The sequence below is a fragment of the Oryctolagus cuniculus genome, chromosome 7, assembly GCF_051225735.1.
Source record: "Oryctolagus cuniculus isolate XC-2025 breed Fujian yellow rabbit chromosome 7, ASM5122573v1, whole genome shotgun sequence".
NCBI classification, from domain to species: Eukaryota; Metazoa; Chordata; class Mammalia; order Lagomorpha; family Leporidae; genus Oryctolagus; species Oryctolagus cuniculus.
In genome coordinates, this window is record NC_142873.1 from 29977060 (window position 1) to 30002264 (window position 25205).

The 25205-nt window shown below is 40.2% G+C and overlaps 1 protein-coding gene and 1 non-coding gene across 11 annotated transcripts in view; both read left to right on the forward strand.

The window, feature by feature from the left end:
* Positions 1 to 25205, forward strand: part of NME7 (NME/NM23 family member 7) — a 248143-nt gene that overhangs the window by 159053 nt on the left and 63885 nt on the right. The window contains exon 11 of one of the 10 annotated variants that reach the window (XM_017345708.4): positions 22181 to 24770. The exons of the other annotated variants lie outside the window; for them this stretch is intronic. Coding sequence (XP_017201197.1) covers positions 22181 to 22204 — 24 coding nt within the window. The 3' untranslated portion in view covers positions 22205 to 24770. Of the gene's footprint in view, positions 1 to 22180; positions 24771 to 25205 lie in introns of those variants that run through there. 10 annotated transcript variants of the gene reach the window in all.
* On the forward strand, positions 7937 to 8136 carry LOC127493816 (small nucleolar RNA SNORA74). Its single transcript, XR_007924354.1, has one exon. It is a non-coding gene; the product is annotated as a small nucleolar RNA SNORA74 (small nucleolar RNA).

Here is a 25205-nt window from a genome sequence, read left to right on the forward strand (position 1 = left end):
CCAGACATTTAAAGAAGAACTAGCTCCAATTCTTCTCAAGGTATTCAAAACAATTGATAGGGAGGGGATCCTCTCAAAATCCTTCTGTGAGGCCTGCATCACCTGAATATCTAGCAAGAAAAAGATACAACAGAGAAAGAAAACAATAGACCAATGTCCCTGATGAACATAGATTCAAAAATCTATTAGCTAACTGAATCCAAGAACACATGGGAAAGATCATTCATGTGGACCAAGTGGGATTTATCCCTGGTATACAGGGATGATGCATCACAAGAACAAACTGAAGAATAAAAACCATATGATTATCTCAATAGATGCAGAGAAAGCATTTGATAAAATACAATACCATTTCATGATGAAAACTCTAAGCAAATTAGATACAGAAGGAACATTCCTCAACAGAATCAAGGCACTTCATGAAAAACCCACACCCAGCATCCTGTTTGATGGGGAAATGTTGGAAGCATTCCCCCCTAACATCCAGAACCAGACAAGGATGCCCACTCCCACCATTGCATTTAATATAGTCCTAGAAGTTTTAGCCAGAGCCTTTAAGCAAAAAAAAAGAAATCAAAGAGATACAAATTGAAAAGGAGGAAATCAAACTATTCCTATTTGCAGATGACATGATTCTATATATAGGGGATCCAAAACACTCCACTGAGAGGCTATTGAAACTCATAACACTGTTTGGTAAAGTGGCAGGATATAAAATCAACACACAAAAATCAGTGGTTTTTGTGTACATAGACAATGTCAAGGCTAAGGAAGAACTTCTAAGATCAGTCCCATTCACAATAGCTCCCAAAAGAATTAAATACCTGGGAATAAATTTAACCAAGGATGTCAAGGATATCCATGATGAAAATTACAAAACACTAAAGAAAGAAATAGAAGGAAATATTAAAAAATGAAAAAGTCTTCCATGTTCATGGAATGGAAGAATCAATATCATCAAAATGTCCATATTACCAAAAGCAGTTTACAGATTCAATGTGATCTCTAGCAAAATACCAATGACATTCTTCACAGATCTAGAAAAAATGATGCTAAAATTTATATGGAAACACAAAGAGACCCTGAATAGCTAAAGCAATCTTATACAGCAAAAACAAAGCCAGAGGCATCACATACTACAGGGAAGCTATCATCAAAACATCCCAATACTGGCACATAAACAGATTTGTAGACCATTGGAACAGAATAGAAACTCCAGAAAGCAAGCCATGCATCTACAACCAACTTATCTTTGACAAAGGAGCTAAATCAGTCTCTGGAGCAAGGACAGTCTCTTTAGCAAATGGAGCTGGGGAAACTGGATCTCCATGTGCAGAAGTATGAAACTAGACCCATACTTTACACTTTACACAAAAATCCAATCAAAATGGATCAAAGACCTAAATCTACAACCAGATATCATCAAATCAGTACAGAACATTTGGGAAACTGCAAGACATTGACATAGGCAAAGGCTTCCTGGAAAAGACTCTAGAAGCACAGGCTTCCTCATACTATTTTTTGAACCCTTAGTGTATGATTAGCTATACAATCATTAAGTAAACTGAAAATAGATCTTTGTAAAAATTAAGAGTGGGAATGGGAGAAGGAGGAAGGATTAGAGCATGGGCGGCAAGGGTGGAAAGTGTCACTATGTTCATAAATCTGCATATATGAAATACTTGAAACTCATATAACCTAAATACAATTTTTTAAAAGTCTGATAATTGTGCAAGAGCTTATAATAGGAGACTCTAGCTTAGATGATGTGATCGGATCTCTGGAAAATTCTCATTTGTTCTAAAACCTGAAGGGTAGAGAATAGTATTGTGTGGAGGCCTTGAATTGTGGGATGATTTAGCTATTGACAGAGAATCTGTGATTGCAAAGAAGTCTCAATTAGCTCTAGTTTAGAATGCAAAGAGGAGAATAGCCTTCAGGACAACTGAAGTGTGGTGGCCATATTGACTATTTTGTGTTTATTCTGAGTGCATTGGGAAGTGCCATGAAAAGTTTAAATGGGGGATTCTTATGATCAGATTTGTACTGTGAAGAGCATAAGGACTATGTATTCATAACTGGTTAGAAGAGAGCAATTTTGACTAGACATGATGGGACCCTGGACTTAGGTAATAATAGTGAAAGGTTTTTAAATATATTTTAGCAGAGCTGATAAAACTGGTGGATAATTTGGTGTGGACATCAGTAGCTAGGTAATTTATCTACTATAGATGAAAAAATTCTTGATGAAAATGCTTATTGTATTTTGGAACAGATACAGAATCAGTGATTTAAAAAAAGACTGTTTAGCATTATTTATTTTTGAGTGTTTTTCCTGAGATAGTGTTTTAAATATTAGTTAAATATTAAATATTAATTAAATATTTGTCAAGTACTAAAACAGTAGAGGTATTATATATAAATGGCTCTAAATCTCAAAAATAGGAGTTATAAGTAGTAATGTATTTAACCTTGAGTTTAGACTTTGTTTCTAAAGCACTATCAGCTTACATTAAATTTAGAACTTTGATGGAAAAGTTTTTGAGCATATTCTTTTTGCTTTGTTCTTAAGGAAAATAGTAGCTTGAAAATAACCATCTCTTATTCAGCTCCACCAGTGTTAATTTTAATTTTGTAAAGTTATTTTTTAACTCAAGTTTTGTAAAAACAAAAATGCTATATTTCATCCTTCTGGCACCATTAAATGTTGCTTTCTTATTAGTTCTGCTTTGGAGATTGAAAAGGGGGTGAAATTATTTGATTAAAATCCCAAAACAGATGGATTATAAAAAACATTCTTAAAAGCTTACAGGATTGAAATGAAGCTAATATATGTTTTTTCCAAAACTATAAATGTATAGGTATACTTTTATTACTTTATCTTCTATAAAATGTGATCCCAACACTCAAGGGTTACATGTGGGAACTACTTGGAACCATTCAAAGTTTGAGCCTTTAAGCCTTCCTGTTAATTAGCATAAGTTACTGCTGGGAATTGTGAAACTTATGTTTAATACTGCATAAAATGCAAATGAAATTTTTTAATCATTAATGCCATGATCTCTAGCTTCAGAGCTACAGAATTTATTAGAGTAGAAATAAACTTTTCCTTTCTTCAGTGAGTCACTATTATTTTTATTCAAATATATTGTAGACTTCCAGTGGGAAGTTAAACTATTAACCTCATTTCTTTTTTTCTTTTTTTTTAAAGATTGATTTATTTATTTAAAAGTAAGTTTTACAGAAAGAGAGGGAAAGGTAAACATCTTCCATCTACTGATTCATTCCCCAGCTGTCCGCAACTGCCACTGCTGAGCCAGGCCAAAGCCAGGAACAGGGAGCCTCTTCCTAGTCTCCCACATGGGTGACAGGGGCCCGAACACCCAGGGCATCCTCTTGTGCTTTTCCCAGGCCATCACTGATCTGGATGGAAAGTGGAGCAGTGGAGATACAAAACGGTACACATGGTGCAATGGAGGTACAAACCAGTACCTGCCATGCCACTGTACTGGCCCCATATCAACCTCATTTCTAAAGACTTCTAAATGTCTTTATATGTTGCAGAAGTAAAATGAAAAACAAATTAGACCCTCAACTTTTCTCTTTATCTCTCTGATGTATTCATTCCTTCAGCCAACCAACCCACCAGCCATCCCATCCAATCACCAGCCAACCAAACATTTACAAACCTGCAGAGTACCTGGCATTCTTAGATATTGTCAATGAAAAGATGAACAACACACTTTCCCTGAGCCAGAGGAATCTATGTGCTGACAGAAGAAAATAATTCTGTAGTCAGTAATCGCAATAAAATCTTACTGCCATGATAGACATATGTATGAAATGAGAAAAATGTATTATCAAATAAGGTTAAGGAATACTGAGTTTAATGAATTTAAGCAAATTTCTCTACTGTAGAACTCTAGAATGTTCCAAATGCTAACATACATTGTGAATCTCCAAAACGGGCATCTGGTATTAAGTATTTTTCCAATATTCTTCCCAAAAGTTAGAGATGACAACCAGCTTAAAAGAAATTTCTAACCATAATTCTTGCTAAGCTCCCTGCAGGAACTTGATGAGAACATAAAGAATTTTGAAACATAGCTTTTACTTTGTAAGGAAAAGAAAAAGATAAAGAGGAATACATAAATCTGTACTTCAAAATTTTATCTTCTCAACCCCTAACTTCCCCCCAAAGCATATCTTTGCCCTGATGTGGAGGCTTCTGTGCTTTCTTGCTTTTGAATGTCTCATCAGTCTTACAGAGTTAATCTCTGTCCTGTTGTTGAAACTTACCTGATACTTTAAAAATCACAATATTTATAATTTTAAGTCCTGTTGCCAATAGTTATAGGAGTTTGGAGAAATTACTTTTTGTTTGTTCCTTTCTCTTCTCCTCCTTCTCTTGCTAGTAAAATGAAAAAGCAGTTAATTCTGTCTCCTCTCTTAAGTTCAGCTGAGACTGATCCTAGAGCAGTTCTTCTTATCCTGCTGTCCATAGATCCATAACGTTTAGAAGATTACAAATGGCCAACATGCACATGAAAAATTGTTCAAGATCACTAGCAATCAGGGAAATGCAAATCAAAACCATAATGAGGTTCCACCTCACCCCGGTGAGAATGGCTTACATGCAGAAATCTGCCAACAACAGATGCTGGCGAGGGTGTGGGGAAAAAGGGACACTAACCCACTGTTGGTGGGAATACAAACTGGTAAAGCCACTATGGAAGTCTGTCTGGAGATTCCTCAGAAGCCTGAATATAACCATACCATTCAACCCAGCCATCCCACTCCTTGGAATTTACCCAAAGGAAATTAAATTGGCAAACAAAAAAGTTGTCTGCACATTAAGTTTATTCCAGCTAAATTCACAATAGCTAAGACCTGGAATCAACCTAAGTACCCATCAACAGTAGACTGAATAAAGAAATTATGGGATATGTACTTTATAGAATACTATACAGCAGTCGAAAACAGTGAAATCCGGTCATTTGCAACAAAATGGAGGAATCTGGAAAACATTATGCTGAATGAAATAAGCCAGTCCCAAAGGGACAAATATCATATGTTCTCCCTGATTGGTGACAACTAACCAAGCACCAAAAAGGAAACCTGTTAAAGTGAAATGAACACTATGAGAAACAGTGACTTGATCAGCCCTTGCCCTGACTGTTGATGAACAACTTAATATGTTATCCCCCTTAGTATTTTTTTGTTTGTTCTAATTAATACTATTGGTTGAATTCTGTAATTAATACAGTTATTCTTAAGTGTTGAAACTTAACTGAAAAGTGATCCCTGTTAAATATAAGAGTGGGAATAAGAAAGGGAAGAGATGTACAATTTGGGACATGCTCAAGTTGACTTGCCCCAAACGGTAGAGTTAGAAACATACCAGGGGATTCCAATTCAATCCATCAAGGTGGCATGTACCAATGGACTAGTGGTCCAAGTGATCAATTTCTGTTCACAATTGATCATAATGATAGGACTAAGAGTCAAAGGGAGCACATAAACAAGACTAACTGACAGATACTAACTGACAGAATAATAAAGGGAGAGAATGATCCAACATGGGAAGCGAGATACACAGCAGACTCATAGAATGGCAGATGTCCTAAACAGCACTCTGGCCTCAGAATCAGCCCTTAAGGCATGTGGATCTAGCTGAAAAGCCCATGGGAGTATTTTAGGCTTGGAAAGCCAAGACACTCTGTCAAAAAAAAAAAAAAAATGACCTAAATGAAAGATCTCCGCGAGTGAGATCCCAGTGGAAAGAACAGGTCATCAAAGAAGGAGGTACCTTTCTCTAAAGGGAGGCTAGAACTTCTACTTTGACTACGACCTTGTCTAAATGTGATCAGAGTCGGTGAACTCAAAAGGCTTCCATAGCCTTGGCAACTCCTGACAAGAGCCTAGGGTGATTACTGATGCCATAAACAAGAGTGTCAATTTGTTAAGTTAACAACAGGAGTCACTGTGCACTTACTCCTCATGTAGGATATCTGTCCTTAATGTGCTGTACATTGTGATTTAATGCTATAACTAGCACTCAAACAGTAAATTTCACTTTGTGTTTCTATGTGGTTGCAAACTGTTGAAATCTTTACTTAATATATGCTAAACTGATCTTCTGTATATAAAGAGAATTGAAAATGAATCTTGATATGAATGGAAGGGGAGAGGGAGTGGGAAAGGGGAGGGTTGCGGGTTGGAGGGAAGTTATGGGGGGAAGACATTGTAATCCATAAGCTGTACTTTGGAAATTTATATTCATTAAATAAAAGTTAAAAAAATCAAAAAAAATAAAGTTTAGAGGATTAGAATTCAGGGGTCTCGGGACCAGTGTTTTGGTGCAGCAGATTAAGCCATGGCCTAATATGCTGGCATCCAATATGGGCACCAGTTCAGGTCCCAGTTGCTCCACTTCTGATCCGACTCCTTGCAAATGCTTCTGGGAAGGTAACAGGAAATGGCCCAAGTACATGGGTTCCTGTACCCATGTGGGAGACCCAGATAGAGCTTCAGGCTCCTGGCTTTGAACTGGCCTAACCTTGGCCATTGTGGGCATTTGGGGAATGAACTGGCAGATGGAAGATATTCTCTCTCTCTCTTCTCTCTCTCTCTCCCTCTCTCACTCTGCTTCCAGATAAATAAATACATCTTTTTAAAAAATAACAATAATAAAAAGATCTTTCAAACTGAGAAAAAATAAAATATTTATTTTCATTAATATCTGACTGAAGATTAGAATTTCCATGAATATAAGCAACAAACCAGTAATACCTTGACTGTGCAACCAGTAACACTCACAGACATGTATTTAAATAAATTGTTCTGAAAAAAGGTCTGTAGGCTTCGTAACAGGTCCTTAGCCCAAGACCAAATTAAGAACCCTTTTCCGGGGCCAGCAATGTGGCGTAGCGGGTAAAACTGCTGCCTGCAGTGCCAGCATCACATATGAGCACTGATTCTAGTTCCTGCTGCTCCATTTCCGATCCAGCTCTCTGCTATGGCCTGGGAACAGTAGAAGATGGCCCAAGTCCTTGGGCCCCTGCACCTGCAGGGGAGACCTGGAAGAAGCTCCTGGCTCCCAGCTCCGGCCATTGAGGCCAACTGGGGAGTGAACCAGCGAATGGAAGATATCTCTCTCTCTCTCTCTCTCTCTCTCTCTCTCTCTGCCTCTCCTTTCTGTGTAACTCAGACTTTCAAATAAATAAATAAATAAATCTTTAAAAAAAAAAAAAAAAAAAAACCCTGTCCTAGAGGAATCCCTATTATACAGGTCAAATAAGGATCTCTGGAGTTGAGAAGGCATTTTCTTCTTCTTTGTTACTTTTCCTGTCATTGATCTTCCCTGCCCTCTGTGTCAGACCTCTGAAATATACCTTTCTGTAAGATTTGTGCCCATTCTTCATGTTTGTTCTCCCAATATCTGCCACATCCATATAGATATTTGGATTAATTCATTCATTCATCAGTTATTTTGTGGGGATCTATTACCCAGTAAATTCTAGATACTGGAGATGCATCAGTGAACAGAGCAAACAATAAACTTTGCCCTCATGGCAGTTTCATTCTAGTGGAGGAAAACAGATTATGAGCAGAATAAATAAAATATGTAGTATGTAGGCAGAATGCTGTTAAGTACTACGGGAAAATGAAACAAGGAAGGAAAATAGAGTTTTCCAGGAAAAAAGGGAGTTTTTAGTTTTTAAATGGAACAGGCATGGAAAGCTACACTGCTAGAGTCACGTTAGGTGCAGACTTGAAGGAAGTGAGGATGAGAGTCACTTTCTAATCCATGTGGACGGAACAGCAAATTCCAAAGCTTTAGTAAGCCTGGTGTGTTGGAAGAAGCCAGCAGGCCAGTGTGGCTAGAGTGAAGTGAATGTGAACCCTGAAGAAAAGGTAGAATTTCTATAAGCTGTCCAGCAGTTGTCAGCTGTCAGACTTGTATGATGCCTGTGATGTTGTTACGCTGTTGGAAGAGCAAACACTGTCTTCATTGAGGTTTGGCTGCATGAACTGTTTTGGTGTTGTGGGCAGGAACCTCTGGGCAGTGTTCTGTGCCTCTGGAAGTGGAATGACTCCTCCTATGGAGTTGCTCCTAGTCTGGATGCAAATAACTTATTTCTGAAAAATAAAAATTCTGTCTGCTGAAATGAGGATCTGCACTTTCAAACAAGGAGCAATGACATGTAAAAACAGTAATTTATTTTAAAGCCTTAAATCAAGTCAAACAGTAGACAATATAGCTACAGAGATACCTAGCAAGATATTGATATTGTAAGGAATGCCAGGCTGAGAATTTTGTTATTTAGTAAACACAAAAAACTGTTGAAGGCTGCTGACAAAATAGCACTGTCACATGATCAAATTAAGAGGTGTGTGTCAACATGTAGGGTGGATTGGGTAACAGTTTGGAAGGAGAGGTAGCCAATACCAAGGCATCATAACAGTTTAAGAATTAATATTTTAGAAAGATTGTAAAAGGGCACTGATCAATCCAAACTCAGAAACTCCAACAGTCAGAAGCACTTTATTTGGGATTTGGGGAATAGCAATTTAGAGACAGGTGCGGTTGGCCCTGAAATGTAGGAGCTTATAGGATGCCAAAGGATGAGAAGGAAGCAGGGCTAGGAGACTCGTAAGAGATAAAGAAAAAATTATAATCAGAATGGAAATGTCGGTAAAACAAGAGTCCAGTGGCCTCTTGATACATATCTTAAGCCAGTGGGCACAATGTAATTGCCCGGTCATTCTGGTTTTTCTGGATGCCTGTGGTCAAAGACTGGATGTGACCAGAGTTCAGGGTCCTAGGCAGCAGCTTGAATCCTGCATAAGTCCTGTTCCTTTAATGGCCTCTTGACTACATTTTGAAAAACTCTTTCAATGATACTTTCCCTTTTATTTTCACAGGCCTTATGTAACCTTTATAAACCTGTGTCAAGTGCAATAAATGAAAAAATGCATGTAGAACACTTGGCGTAGAGTATGAAACATAATAAATCCTGAATAGATATCTGCCTGTTTATGATGAGGACAGTGAAGCTCTCCAGTTCTACCTCTTCTATTTCCTTTGCCAACACATTCCCCTACCCGCTTTTTACATTGTGGTCTTCCCTGGAATTCTGTTTTAAGCACTTTTATGTTTTCTTGTGTGACCTTCTTTGGTAATTCTATCCACCTTCATGGCTGTAGCAAACACCAGTATGCTGGTGGCTCTCAAATCTGTGTTTCCAATTCAGGATCTGAAGTACCAGATCCGTGTCTTTAAATGACTATTGGTGTTTCTGAGACAGCAGCCCTACCAGTCTTCCAAATCTATATCATGTCAAACAGACCCCATTAAAACAACAAAAAAATGTTTATTTGTAAGGCAGGATGACTGGGGAGGGGTTGGGGGGCGTGGTTGGGAGAAAGCCTCTGCCGTATATTGTTTCACTCCCCGAATAGCCACAATGGCCAGGGCTAGGCCAGGATAAAGCCAGGAGCCAGGAACTTCATCCAAATCTCCCACACATGTGGTAGGCACCTAAGCACTTGGACTATCATATGCTGTTTTTCCAGACACATTAGCAGGGAGCTGGATCAGAAGCAGAGCAGCTGGTGCACTCTAATATGGGATGCCAATGTTGCAAGTGGCATCTTAACACACTGCCACAAGACAGCCCCAGACCTCATTTCCTTTGCGGACTTGCTTCTCTGCTTCTTTTGTTTATTCTCATGAATGCAGTACTATCCACAGATTTAGTGAGGCCAGAAATTTGGAAACCTGTCTTAACTCTTGCCTGTCCCCTACTCTTCATAGCCAGTCAGGTCTTTTAAGATACTTCCTCACTTGTGTTTTTTGCTGTCCATCTGCAGTGTCTAAACCTTAATTAAGATTTTCAGCACTTCCTATTTTATACCATAGCCTCATGTGTCTCCTGACAATTACCTGCCTCCAAATCTGCAACTACTCTGCTGCCTAAGTAATTTTTTAAAGAGATTTATTTATTTATTTGAAAGGCAAAGTTACACAGAGAGAGAGAGACAAAGAGAGATCTTCCATCCACTGGTTCACTCCCCAAAACTGCTACAATAGCAAGCGCTGGTCCAGGCTGAAGCCAGGAACCTGGAACTCCATCCAAATCATCCATGGGGGTGCACAGGCCCAAAGACTTGGGCTAGGTCCCACTGGTTTCCCAGGCACTTTATCAGGGTGCTGGATTAGAAGCAGAGGAGCTGAGACTTGAATCCATGCTTATATGGGATGCAGGCATCCCAGGAGTGTCTTAACCTGGTACTCCACAACCCAGGCCTCCCTGAGTAATCTTTTAAAAATTTAAATCTGATTATGTTATGACCTTGCTTAAAACTGTTCTGTCATTTCCAATTTTGTAGTAGTGAAAACTTCTCAGCAAAGCAGTCAAGGATCTACTTGATATTTCTAATTTCTATCTATGTAGTAGCACTTACTACATCTCAGTCCTAAAATGCAGGTTTTATTATCACTTTGGATGGTGAGGCCAACAGATCAGGAGAGCAGTACCATTGAAAAGATATTTGCAGTTCTCAAGAGGGGAGGGCATGCTATACCATGCAGGGCCATGCATGGAAGCACCAGCAATAATCAGAAAATAGAGAAGTAAGGGAAAACTGTAGGCAAGAGCTTTTTTTGTTTTTTTCCGTGAGAAGGAATGGGTGATGTAGGGCAGCAAGATTTAGGATTGCCTAGCTGAATAATTGCAGGAGGCTCTGGGTTGTAGGAGCCTGGCCCAGGTTGGCTGGTATCTGGAGGGGAATATTGACCCAGAGTGTAAGGAACTGATAAAGGAGGTAGGAGTGGATAGACTATGAAAGGCAAACTCACAAGTGAGTATTTCACTCTCTCTATAAGAGGTGGCTGATCTTGGGAGGGAAGACCTGAAGTCAAAACATCAGAATACATTTGGGCTTACTATATCCAATTTGTTTTAAGTGTTTTTTAAAAAGATTATTTATTTACTTGAAAGGCAGGGTGACAGAGAGAGAGAGAGAGATGTCTTCTATCTGGTGGTTTACTCCTCAAATGCCTGCAACAGTCAGGGCTTGGGCAGACCAATCTGTTGCTTTCCCAGATGCAGTAACAGGGAACTAGTTTGGAAGTGGAGGGGCAGCCAGGTGCTCCAATATGGGACGCTGGCACAGCAAGCAATGGCACAACTCGCCGTGCCTCAACACTGGCCACTCACTAGATAGCTGGTGACTGAAGTGAAAAACTGCTAAAGAGTAAGTGAATAATGACTAATGAGTTAACTAGTAGGGTCTACATTAACCATAATGGTGGAAAATTCATCACTATTGCATGTCCTTTATTTTGTGACTCTTTGAGTTAGGCCAAAGTTCTCACTTTCATGATTCATATTCATTTATACCAAGTTTTCCTTAAATTGGTTGAATTATGATATTCTTCCCAACTCTAAAGCTATGTTTTGTTTTGTTTATGCCAAGTAAAATAAAGCTGTTAGCACTTTTGATGAATTATACTTTTTCCTTTTCCCTTTGTAGGACTTGGAGGTTTAATGTGTAGTTTTAAATTTGCAGCTTTGCAAAATGTGGTACGTGATTTTTATTACTTGTTGGCAACAGGAACCAAGAAATACAACAAGGTGGTTAGGACCCTGGGTTCTTTATCTGTCTAAATTTATACCTTACCTCCAACATCCAGTAGCTTTGGTCCTGGTCAAGTTAGGTGTCTTCTCAAAACTTTAATTTCTTTTTTTAAAAAAGTTGCTGTTTTCTTTAAGATATATTTTGTTTATTTAAAGACAGAGTTTCAGAGAGAGAGGTAGAGACAAAAAGAAAGAGGTCTTCCGTTTGTTGGTTCACTCCCCAAATGGCTGCAATGGCTGGAGCTGGGTCAATCCAACGCCAGGAGCCAGGAGTTTCTTCCAGGTCTCCCACATGGAAGCAGGGGCCCAAGCACTTGTGCCATCCTCTGCCTTTCCCAGGCATATCAGCAGGGAGCTGGATCAGAAGTGAAACACCCAGGACTCGAACCAGCGCCCATATGTGATGCCAGAGCCACAGGTGGCACCTTTATCTACAACACCACAGCGCCAGCCCCAGTAACATCATCTTTGAGAAATAAAGGACAGACATAATATGATTTGAACATGTTTAACTTTAAGCCCTTTTACATTTATTATCATTTTTCATTGCATTTTATGAGAGTATTTCAAAAAGCTTGCAAAAAAGTGGAAATAAAGAATAATTTCATTTTGGTACAGAAAATTTTTAAAATCCATGTATAGTTTTTTCATAATACATATATATAATACATATTTTCCCACAAACTTTTGAAGCCCTCTTGCTCAAGTTTACAAACTTTACAGAAAGATTTTCTTCCTGTCTTCCTTTTTTTAAAAAACCCTGAATTAATTTACAAGGTGGCCTACCTAGGTAGTTAAAAAAAATGTTCTTTTATTGATTTTGTTTTGATTGCAGACTAGAATACTTTAAAAAAAAAAAAAGTAAAAGTTTATAGTGGTGCAAAACAAATTTCAAACTCCATGCATTGTTTTTTCATAATACTCATTTTCCATGAACTTTGATGTACCCTCATATATTCAGTACTTATTCCTTTAATTATAATTCCAAATAATATTCCATTGTGTGCATATACTACATTCTGTTCACCCATTCATCAAATGATGGAGATTTGGCTTTTTCTACATTTCAACTATCATAAATAATGTTCTTATAAATACTGTGCACAAATTTTTTGCAGGGACATACTGTTTCAGTTCTCTTGGAATAATATTTCTGGGTCAAGTGGCAACTGTTTAATCATCTGAGGACTGTGAAACTTGTTCTCAAACAATATGTTATACTTTGTGTGTGTGTGTGTGTGTGTATGCAAACTGTTGAAATCTTTACTTAGTATAGAGTTGGTCCTATGTATATAAAGTTAATTAAAAATGAATCTTAATGAAGAATAGGATGGGATAGAGAGTAGGACGTGGGATGGGAGTGGGGGTGGGAGAATCAGTATGGGGAGAAGAACCACTGTATTCCTAAAGTTGTGCCTATGAAATTTGCATTCATTAAATAAAAGCTTTAAAAAATAAAAATAAATAAATAAATAATCACTTGAGGACTACCAGGCTGCTTCCCGAAGTGTTGACACCATTTTGCATTACCACTAGCAGTGTTTCAGGGTTTTTCCAATGCTCGCCAGTAGTGTCTGAGCTTTTTATTCAAGCCATCCAATTGGGTCTGAAGGGATATCTCATTGTGGTTTTGATTTTGTGTGTGCCTATTGCTAATGATATCAAATATCTCCTCATGTGCTTATTGGACATTTCTGTATCTTCCATATCTATTCAGTTCCTTTTTCCATTTTTTAATTGGATCATTTTCTTTTTATTTTTGATTTGTAAGAGTTCTTTGTTCTAAAACAACTCTCTTGTAAGATATGTGATTTACAAATAATTCCTCTCATTCTGTGAGTTGTCTTTTCATCTTGGTACTAGTCTTTGAAGAACAGAAGTTTTTAATTTTAATGCAGTCTAAATTGTATATTTTTCTTTTGTTTGTGCTTTTGTTGTCGTATCTAAGAATCCTTTGCCTAATTCAAGATCATGAGGCTTTATATCTATGCTGTCTTCTAAGAGTTTTAGTTTTAGTTGTTCTTTTAGACATTTCATCCATTTTGAGTAATGTTTGTATATACTGTAAGTAAAGATGGAACTTCATTGTCTTTCATGTGCCTATCCTGTTAGCATAACATAATTTGTTCAAAATTATTTTCTCGGGGCCGGCGCTGTGGTGTAATGGGTAAAGCCGCCACCTGTAGTGCCGGCATCTCACATGGGCGCCGGTTTGTGTCCCGGCTGCTCCACTTCCGATCCAGCTCTCTGCTATGGCCTGGGAAAGCAGTAGAAGAAGTCCTTGGGCCCCTGCACCTGCATGGGAGACCTGGAGGAAGCTCCTGGCTCCTGGCTTCTGATCGGCCCTGTTAGGAAACTGGCACAGTTGGCTGCAAGGCCCAGCTACCTGAGCCAGGCTCCACCCCCATCCTAATGGGATTGGCTGCTCTTGCTTCCCTGCCCGCCCTCAGGCAAAGTTTTAAAAGGGCCTGTTCTGAACACGTGTTTTCTTGGCCCTTCTCTCCTGCTCTCTTTCGGTTCCTCTCTCTAGCCTCCTCCTCTGGTCTCTTGGCTCTTGGTTCCTTTCTCTTGGCCCTTCTCTCCTGCTCTCTCTCGGTTCCTCTCTCTAGCCTCCTCCTCTGGGCTCTTGGCTCTGCTCTCCTCTCTCTTCTCTGCTCTATCTTCTCTCCTTGCTAGCTCCTCTCCTCTCTGTTTCTCTCTTATACTCTCTTTCTCTCTTTTTCCTTCGCCGTCCCTTCACTCCGGTCTGTAGGGTGTTCCCCAATAAACCCTTTCCTTTACTCCGGTGTCCGGTGTGCTTTGCGACGGCTAACATTAAGATATAACAGGCCCAGCCTCGGCCAATTGGGGAGTACACCAGCAGATGGAAGACCCCTCTCTCTCTACCTCTCCTTCTCAGTGCAACTCTGCCTTTCAAATAAATAAATAAATCTTTAAAAAATAAAGAAAATTATTTTCTCGTCCCCATTGGATGGTCCTGGCACTCTTGTCAAAAATCAGTTGATGGGGTCAGCACCGTGGCTCACTTGGTTAATCCTCCGCCTGCGGCTACAGCATCCCATTTGGGCGCCGGTTGCTCCTCTTCCAGGCCAGCTCTCTGCTGTGGCCTGGGAGGGCAGTGGAGGATGGCCCAAGTGCTTGGGCCCCTGCACCCCATGGGAGACCAGGAGGAAGCACCTGGCTCCTGGCTTCGGATCCGCGCAGTGCCAGCTGTGGCAGCCATTTGGGGGAGTAAACCAACAGAAGGAAGACCTTTCTCTCTGTCTCTCTCTCTCTCATTGTCTATAACTCTACCTGTCAAATAAAAAAAAAAATCAGTTGATATGTAAGGGTATTTCGCTTTTGAAGTTTATGGATTGGGGTTGGTGTAGTGGTGCAGGATACTGAGCCATGGCCTGTGACACTTACATTATCATATGGGCACAGGTTCAAGTCCCAGCTGCTCTACTTCTAATCCAACTCTGTTAATGCGCCTAGGAAAGCAGCAGAGGATGGCTTAAGCCACCTGCATGTGAGACCTGGAGGAAGCTCCTGGCTTCAGCCTGGCCCAGTCTTGGCTGTTGTAGCAGATGGAAGACTCCTCTCTCTGTAACTTCTCCCTCTTTCTGTTATCTCTGCCTTCCAAATAAATAAATCTTAAGAAAAAAAAGGTTCATGGAAAATAGAATTTAAAGTTTATCTTGGGGGGCTGGTGTTATGGCATAGAGGGTAAAGCTGCCACCTGCAACACCAGCATCCCTATGGGCACTAGTTTGAGATCCAGCTACTCCACTTCCGATACAGCTCCCTGCTAATACGCCTGAGAAAGCAGTGGAAGATGGCCCAAGTGCTTGGGCCCCTGCCCCCATGTGGGAGATCAGGTAGAGTCTCCTGGCTCCTGGCTTTGGCCTGGCCCAGCCACTTGTGCTGCAGCCATTTGCAGAGTCAACAAGCGGATGAAAGATCTCTCTCACTCTCGCTGTCTCTTCCTCTCTCTGTGTAATTCTGATTTTCAAATAAATAAATAAATTTTTTAAAAGTTTATTTTGGGGTCAGTGCTGTGGAGTAACGGGTAAAACTGCCACCTACAGTGCCAGCATCCCATATGGGTGCTGGTCCGAGACCTGGCTGCTCCACTTCCGATCCAGTTCTCTGTTATGACCTGGGATGGCAGTAGAAGATGGCCCAAGTGCTTGGGCCCCTGAACCCACATGGGAGACCTGGAAGAAGCTCCTCGCTCCGGGCTTCGGATCAGCCTGGCTCTGGCTATTGCAGCCATTTAAGGAGTGAACCAGTGGACGAAAGATCTCTCTCTTTATGCCTCTACCTCTGCCTCTCTGTAATTCTGCTCTTCATATGAACAAATAAATCTGTAAAAGAGAAAGTTTATTTTGATGCAAATTTTTAAACTATATGTATAGCTTTAAAACTACTTATTTTCCATGAACTATAAAAAATTATTTATTTTCATTTTACTTAAAAGATAGGCAGAAAAAGAGACATCTTCCATTGGCTGATTCACTCCTCAAATGCTCATTATAGCCAGGAGCCTGGAATTCCATGTGTGTCTCCCCTGTAGATGGGGAGACCTAAATATTGTGCATTCTCACGTGCTGCCTCCCCACACCGGATTAGGGGTGGGGAACCTTTTTTTTTTTTTTTTTTGCAAAGGGCAGTTTGAATATTTTTAGCATTATTCAGGGGCCAGATAAAATTAGCAATTTAAAAGTTAGTCTGCTATAGATTTATTGAATTTCAAGCCCTGCCTGCAGTTGCCTCATCAGACCCAGACCTAAATTCCGCCTGCTGAAGCTTCCTTACTCCTGTAGCAGGAAGCTAGATTGGAACCAGAGTTGGTGAGACCTGAACTGGTCACTCCAATGTGGGATGCAGGTGTCCCAACCAGTGGCTGCAGCTGCTGCACCAAATGCCCATTCCTCCATGAACTTTTTCAAGATGACTCCTGTGCATGGATTTCAAAGTTTCTTGCACCAAAGTAAGATATCTTTTAATTCAATTTTCCACAAAGTCTGTGAAGTGTCCTCATGCTTGTAGATATAAGTTATTTCTGGGCTCTCAATTCTATTTATCTATGTATCTATCCTTGTGCCAAATAAATGTTTGATTTTGAGGCATGTTATTGCTTTTGTCATGGTTTTATTTTAAAGAATGTTGATATCCAAGAAGACATATGTGTGTGTGTGTGTGTGTGTGTGTGTATATATTGACAGAGTGGACAGAGAGAGAGAGAGAGAGAGAGAGAGAGAAAGGTCTTCCCTTTGCCGTTGGTTCACCCTCCAATGGCCACCACGGCTGGCGCACTACGGCTGGCACACCGCGGCCGGCACACCGCGCTGATCCGAAGCCAGGAGCCAGGTGCTTATCCTGGTCTCCCATGGGGTGCAGAGCCCAAGCACTTGGGCCAACCTCCACTGCACTCCTGGGCCACAGCAGAGAGCTGGCCTGGAAGAGGGGCAACCGGGACAGAATCTGGCGCCCCGACCGGGACTAGAACCCGGTGTGCCGGCGCCGCTAGGTGGAGGATTAGCCTACTGAGCCGCGGCACCGGCCAACATATATATATTTTTAAGCAATATAAAATTTTTTAGTTATGATGCTAGAGCTAAATATACATCAGAAATATTAATTAACCCAGAATTTCACAATTAAATATTAATATGAATTCCAGGTACTGAACAAACCTGGAACTTTCTAAATATTAACCATCATTTTTATTTTGAGAAGTAATACATTTTTCCAAACTCTTTTTTTAATTGATAAAACAGCTAAATATAACCTATCTCATTTGGTCCCAACAATAATTTGGTGAGACGTAGGTACCATCATTTGCTGATATCGCTATCACCATACTTTAGCTTTGAGGAAACTGAAGCATGATAACATGCAGTAAGTCATCCAGGTCACTCACAGAGCTCCAGACAAATCCTCACGGATCTCCTGAGCTCTCTCAGTACCCTGATCCCTCTACCACACTGCCTCTGTACACTGTCAGATTAAGAAGGAGCATTTTATATCGAAGTCTCTATGAAAGAGGGCTACATCCAGAGGCCTCCAATCTCCAGTTTTCATTCCACCGAGGGACGTAACTTGCTCCATACAGATGAGCTCGTGTTCTCGCAGAAGCTGAGCAGTTCATTAGGGTGCATTCTAAGTGGTTTCTTCCCACCAGCGTCACACATTTGCTGCAGATCACAAGTCTTCAGAGTTTTAGTTAAGTAACGAGCTGCAAACTTGAAATCTGATTTCCAAGACTTTATGAAATGTGAAACTCTCCTGATAATTTTCCAAATTGTAGTTCCTTTCTTAAAATAATTCATAATTGATAATTGCTTTCATTTACTCAGCCATGTACCAAGCACTTGACATCTGTCCTACAGTGCTAGGTCTTGAGGATCCTGCAGTGAGGGAGACAAAGAATCAGACAAAATTCCCTTATCTCACACAGGTTCTGTTTTAATAGGGAGACACAATAAATAAGATAAGTGCTGTGGAGACTAAGGAAGTACTGAGAGAGATGGTGGGGGGGAGTGCTTCTAGAAGGAAGCTTTTCTGAAGACAACTGTGAACATGACTTTCACCAGTGCTGCTGCTACAAGATCAAATACACAGTGGTTTAACTCCAAATGAACACTGTTCCCTGGCAAGGAGAATGCAGTATAGTTGTGAGAACACTCTAAGATAAGATTCGTAACCATAAATTTAGCTTTTCTTAAGGCTTTTAGTAACAACAAAATATCGTCATACTTTATTTGCAGAAATCCAATTGCTACATAGCTACCTCAGTTATTTGTGCCGTAGTAGTATTTGTGCTTGAAGATCTCATTCTGAAAGAGCTCTGCTTGTCCCATTTACAGTGGCAACACCCTGACATCCTCAGTTGCTTATACTACCCTATTTTGGTTTACTTTCTCTTGCAGCAAGTATTAGCTTCTAAAAATACTGTGCCATGTATGTATTGAACATACTCAGGTTTTTAAAATTTTGATTGTATTTATTTGAGCGGCAGAGAGGCAGAGGATGAAAGGGTTTCCATCCACTAGTTCACTTCCAAATGCCCTCAACAGTCAGGAGCCTGAACTCAATCAGGTCCTCCACATGGATGGCAGGAAGCCAAGTATTTGAGCCATCCCCACTGCCTTCTAGAGTCTGCATTAGGAGGAAGATAGAAACAGGAGCCAAAACGAGGAGTCAAACCTGTGTCATGAGATGTGGGATGTGGGCCTCTCGACCTGTGTTTTAACTGCTAGATTAAAAATCCTCCCCTGTATTTATTTTTTTGTTTTTCCCACCAACCTGTAAACTCCAGGAAACAAAGAATTTTTGTTTGTCCACTGATAACATTCAGAAGATAACTGGTACATAGCAGATACTCAATAGATATTTCTGAAAAGAATGTTAGGGAAATAAATGAATTCCACTTCCATTTTGCATTGCTCAACTATCATCTTGTGGACTGTTCATGTGACTGCTGTGTCCAGTGACTGACCCAGTAGCTTTATACCCATTTGCTCTAATATTCAGTTCCTCTCAAGCTATGTTTTCTGGTGCCCATCTTCAAGATGAAGAAGAAGACGAGGCTATCTGAATCAGCCCTGAAGGCATTCGGATCTGGCTAAAAAGCCCATGAAAGTATTTCAGGCATGGAAAGCCAAGACACTCTGGGGAAAAAAAAAAAAAAAAAAAAAACCACCTAAATGAAAGATCTGTGTGAGTGAGATTCCAGCGGAAAGAACAGGCCATCAGAGAAGGAGGTACCTTTCTCTGAAGGGAGGAGAGAACCTCCACTTTGACTATGACCTTGTCTAAATAAGATCGGAGTTGGCAAACTCAAAAGGCTTCCATTGCCTTAGAAACTCATGACAAGAGCCTCAGGTGATTACTGACACCATAAACAAGAGTGTCAATTTGTTAAGTCAACAACAGGAGTCACTGTGCACTTACTCCCCATGTAGGATCTCTGTCCTTAATGTGTTGTACTATGTGAATTAATGGTATAACTAGTACTCAAACAGTACTTTACACTTTGTGTTTCTGTGTGGGTGCAAACTGTTCAAATCTTTACTTAATATATGCTAAACTGATCTTCTGTATATAAAGATAATTGAAAATGAATCTTGATATGAATGGGATGGGAGAGCGAGCGGGAGATGGATTGGTTGTGGGTGGGAGGCAAGTTATGGGGGAGAAAAAGCCACTGTAATCCAAAAGCTGTACTTGGAAATTTATATTTATTAAATAAAAGTTAAAAAAAAAAAGAAGACAAGGCTAAAGAGGTTTTAAAAAAATCTTTTAGAAAATTAAATCCGTCATGAAACTGTCACCCGTGGACTTTTCGGTCTGTGAAGACCCTCACCTCTGTATGCTTTTGGATTTGGCACTTCTCTAGCTCTCCCCTTACGGTTTTGAGTTTCATCTTAGCTTTACCTGCTCCTCTGGGATTCGCTTCTCCTATTATGGCTAAGGACTGTGGCCCTCTCTCTGCTCCTGCCCCCACCATCTTGTCCCCTGCCTTTCATCCCATGAGTGCCACCTTGGCCCCCACAGGGACTGACAAGTCCTGATAACTCTTTTCTTCTATAAGGTACCCTTTCTGTTTTCTTCTCTTCCTTTTTATTTCAATTTTAACATTTAACTGGTTTCATTTCCCCATTCCTTAACAGGCTTATTTCTCCATTCCTTAACACTTTTTTATTTCCCTGTTTCTTATATCAGCCTCCTTTGTCTCACTGTTTTCTAGTATGTTAGTCTGAATGATTCTCACCAAAAGTTTAGCTTTCAATCCCTTTGTTTTCCTTTTTATAATTCCTCCATAATGATTCTTTTACTCCTCTTTACTTGCATTAACTATGTTTTTTAACCAAATGATACTGTTTCCTTCAAGATCTCATTGCTTAACCTTTTAGCTCTTCTTGTTCTTTCCAGTTTCTTTGCATTCATAAAGAGGGGCCCTTGTGCTGACTGTCTTTAAACAATAACCATATTCCAACCAGCCCTGTGTCCCTCAGGGTCAGAGAGAGGGGCTCGAGTTTCCCTAATGCAGTGTACACTGGGGCTGAGGCGCTGCGGCCAACTGGAGCTGCTAGCATTTCCAGACCCCGGGAGGCTGCAGCAGTCTGTGCCAGCTTTATCTCCCTCATGCACACGTGCTGCTTGTCAGTTTCAAGTGTCAGCCCCTGTTCCATTATTTAAAGACAGTAGGCTTTGTGTTGAGATGGATGGAAAATATTTTTAAACCTTCCAGAGATGCTGGAAAATGACCATTTTTGGACATGAAAGGAGCCTGTCACCTTACAAGTCCATCAATAGGTAAAAGTCATTGACACCCGTGCCAGTTTGAGTCCAGGATCAGTTACAGTTGGCATAAATATTACTGAGCCATGGTGTTCTCAGGATGTTGTTAAGTAAGAAATTTTATTTATATCTCAGTGAGACAATCCTACCACTTGCAAGGCCAAAGAGAAGGACTTTGGGGGCCCTAAATGTAACCATCCACAACCATCCACACGCATGCTCCCCTTTCACCCTTGTGTGTCGAGTTGTATTTTGTGACATGAAATAGCAAAACAGTAACCCTTGGACCTATGTAGTATGTGCAAAATTCTCCTTTTGAAAGCACTGATTTCAACTATAATGAAAACACTGTAGGACATGTAATTTAGGAATCGGCTATTCGTATTGTAAAATCTGTGCTTTCCAAAACAGTTGCTTTCAAGAATGCTTCGAAGAGAAGTTTCCCAACATTTTAAATAAAAGCTAAATGTAGCACATCTATTGTTAAAAAAAAAAAAAAAAAAGGTGCCGTGCGTGTTTGGGGGAAGCAGCAGGCCCTCATTCACAGAAGGCTGTGCATTCCAGAATGAGGCAGTGTGCTCTCCGGAAGTTCCTCACACTGGTATTTCCTCAAGCTTTGCTACCTGATCAGTACGCTGTTTGCATGTTCCCATAATTAAGTTGTTCAGACCGTGTAGTTTCCCTCAGCATAGTGACCGTCCTCAGAACTCTGGGTATGTGAAATACACAAAACTCTTTAAAGCAACTCTATGGAAAGGAGGGCTGAATATTCTATACTCCATTTTTTTCTTGCTTTCCAAGTATTGGCTTTCCTTTCAGACGCCACCAATGCCCCAACCTTGAGTGACTTTCGTATTCCTTCAGATTCTTCTTCCATAAATTCTCTATGCCTGTCATCCTGTGGATGGATATGCTCCTTGTATAGTTTATCTTTTATGTATGTTCCTCCCTTCCTGGTCTAGAAAATTATTAGAGGACCTGCATTACATCATTTTGGTATCTCCAATGCCAGAAAAAAATGCGGTATCTCTCAAGCTTTTGTGCACATAGGGAATACCTGGCGATCTTGTTGAACTGAAGACTGATATTCATTTGGTCTGGAGTGAAGCCTGAAATTCTGCATTTATGGCAAATGCGATGCAGCTTGTCCACAGACTACCCTTTGAGTGAGAAGTCTCAGCAGATGTCTACTGATACTGTTATTTGTTTCAGAAAAAAAATTATTAATACTTTATTTTTTGTAGTTTGCAAACATCATTGAGAAGTGAACAGAGGGCCTACGCTGTGGCACAGTGGGTTAACGCCCTGGCCTGAGGCGCCGACATCCCATGTGGGCGCCGGTTCGAGACCTGCCTGCTCCACTTCCTGTCCAGCTCTCTGCTCTGGCCCGGGAAAGCAGTGGAGGGTGCCCAAGTCCTTGGGCCCCTGCACCCACGTGGGAGACCGGGAAGGGCTCCTGGCTCCTGGCTTTGGATCGGCACAGCTCCAGCCGTTGTGGCCATCTGGGATTGAACCATCAGATGGAGGACTTCTCTCTGCCTCTCCTCTCTGTGTAACTCTGACTTTCAAATAAATAGATAAATAAATCTTTGGCCAGCGCCGTGACTCACTAGGCTAATCCTCCGCCTGCGGCGCTGGCACCCCAGGTTCTAGTCCTGATTGGGGTGCCAGATTCTGTCCCGGTGCCCCTCTTCCAGTCCAGCTCTCTGCTGTGGCCCAGGAAGGCAGTGGAGGATGGCCCACTAGGAGGAAGCACCTGGCTCCTGGCTTCGGATCGGCGCAAGCAAGTTGGGGATTGAACCAACAGAAGAAAGACCTTTCTCTCTGTCTCTCTCTCTCTCACTGTCTAGCTCTGCCTGTCAAAAAAAGAAAAAAAAAAGTGAACAGAAATTTAAGTCAGTCTGTAAATTATTGAAGGTGTTGGATTTTTTTTTTCTGATTTCTCCATCTGATCAATAGGAATATAGCTTATCTATTCTTCTAAATACCAGACTGGATGAGATTATGTATAAATAACTTCTGTTTCTGGCTTCACTAGATTCAGGCTAAAAAACAAAAGCCACTGTAACTCATTTCTAGTCACCTGAATTATCTGGTCTTTTCCTCATTTTTGTTCTTGAAGAGCAGATGTAGTTTTCCCAAAGAACTCAAATTCAATGGGTATCATATTTCAGTGTCAAGAATTATGCATACAATAGTTCCTCTTATCCATGGCCCCACTTGTCACAGTTTTAGGTACCCAAAGTCATCGATGGTCCAAAAATAATGTGGAAAATTGCAGAAATAAATCACAAGGTTTAAAAAAAAAGTTTGCTTACTATTTAATAGGCAGAGACACAGAGAGGGAGAGACAGAGATCTTCCTTCCACTGGTTCATTCCTAAAATGGCCGCAACATCTAGGACTGGGCCAGGCTGAAACCAGGAGACAGGAACTCCATCTGGTTCTCCCACGTGGGTGGCAGGGGCCCAAGTACTTGAGCCCAAGTACTTGACAGCTGGGATTCAGTGCAGCACTCTGATATGAGATGCTGGCCTTGCAAGTGACAGCTTACCCCACTGGCCACAACACTGGCCCCCATTCCTAAGTTTTAAAGAACTTTTATTATAGTATGTTACAATTTTCCATTGCATTATTATTAACCTCTTACTGTGCCTAATTTATAAATTAAACTTTATCAAAGGTATGTATGTATAAGAACAAACTGCATTCCTGTAGTGTTTGTACTATCTGCGGTTTCAGGCATCCACTGGGGCTCTTGCAACATATGCCTTAGGGGTTAGCGGGACTTCTATATACTTAATGTAAGCCTTTTAGTTAATATAAACCCTGTAAAGTAATTCCTTGGCTTTTTTGATGGAATTCCAAAGTGGGGCAATAAATGTTATCAACAGGCAAGGATTCTGTGTCTCCAGGCTTTAATGGCAACCAAAAACACCATGCTGCTTTCCACAGAGAGTGAGTTCTTGATCTCCCTTGTCTACCCAAATAGAGAATGCATTAAAGGTAATCCTGGGAGATTATGTTTACTTGGAACATTGGTCTAAATTTTCTCTGTCTCTTTTTTTAATGTATTTATTTGAGAGATACACAGAGACAGAAGCCACCCATCCATCACTCCCCAAAATCCTAAATCAACGGGTGCTGGGTGCCAGCTGAGCCAGGAGTCAGGAACTCAATCCAGGTGTCCCATGTGGGAGTCAGAAAACCAATTACTTGAGTCATCACCACTGTCTCCCAAGGTCTGCATTAGGAGGAAGCTGGAGTCAAAAGCTGGGTTTCAAACCCAGGTACTCCTCTTAACCTCCAGTAGGACTAAACTCACTTCTCTGGTTGCTTTGATGAAGAGTTCATTTGCTTCCTTCTTGAGAAATATAAATCGTTTCTTTGAACCATAGCCTATACTTTTTTTTTAATTCCTTTTCTCCCCAGACTCCCTAATCTCAGTCAATCTCAGTCCATGCTTTACAAGTGAAATTAGGCAAACTAAAAGATAATATCTTTGTTCTCTGAGAAATATTTTCAAAAATTTTTTATTTTCTTCCTAGTTATAGAAGTGATTCATGTTTTTTATCGCATTGTCCCAAAAAAAGCAAAATTAAGGAAATTATGGAAAAGAGCCAACAAAACAAAAATTATAGAACTGTAATTGTTTTGTCTGCTTCCCAGAAATATTGTGAACACTTTTGCTCTCACATTGTCTTTTAATTGCATATTATAAAAATAAAATTAATATCATAAAATGATTATTATTTTGTAGCATCTCATATAATTAGAAAGTATGTTACAGTTTCCTCTAATATCACTAAATAAATTTCTGTAATATGGATATTGATAACTGCATAGTGTCTCAGTACATAAATTAGATAATATTACTGTTCTAGTTTTTCTTCTAATTTTTTAAATAAAGACATTACAGAGACAAGCTTTATATATAAATTTTAACAAGGTTTTTCCTATTCCCTTAGAATCAATTTCTTTTTTTTTTAATTGCTGGATCAGTGGATAAACAATGTTCATTTATAATTTGTTTTGTCTTGCCCTTTATAAAACTGTAGTTTAATAGACTGCTACTTAAATGGTTTCATGGTTTCCTTTGCAAAATGTTTTCTATGAATAGCAAGATGTATTTTTGTTCCTGACGTACTCAGTATTTGGAACACTGATTAACCTGAGTAGATCAGAAGCTATAGACATTGCAACAAGCAGCATTTATCAACTTGACTTACCAGCATACACTGCGTAGTTCTGTTATGGTCTTGTCACATTT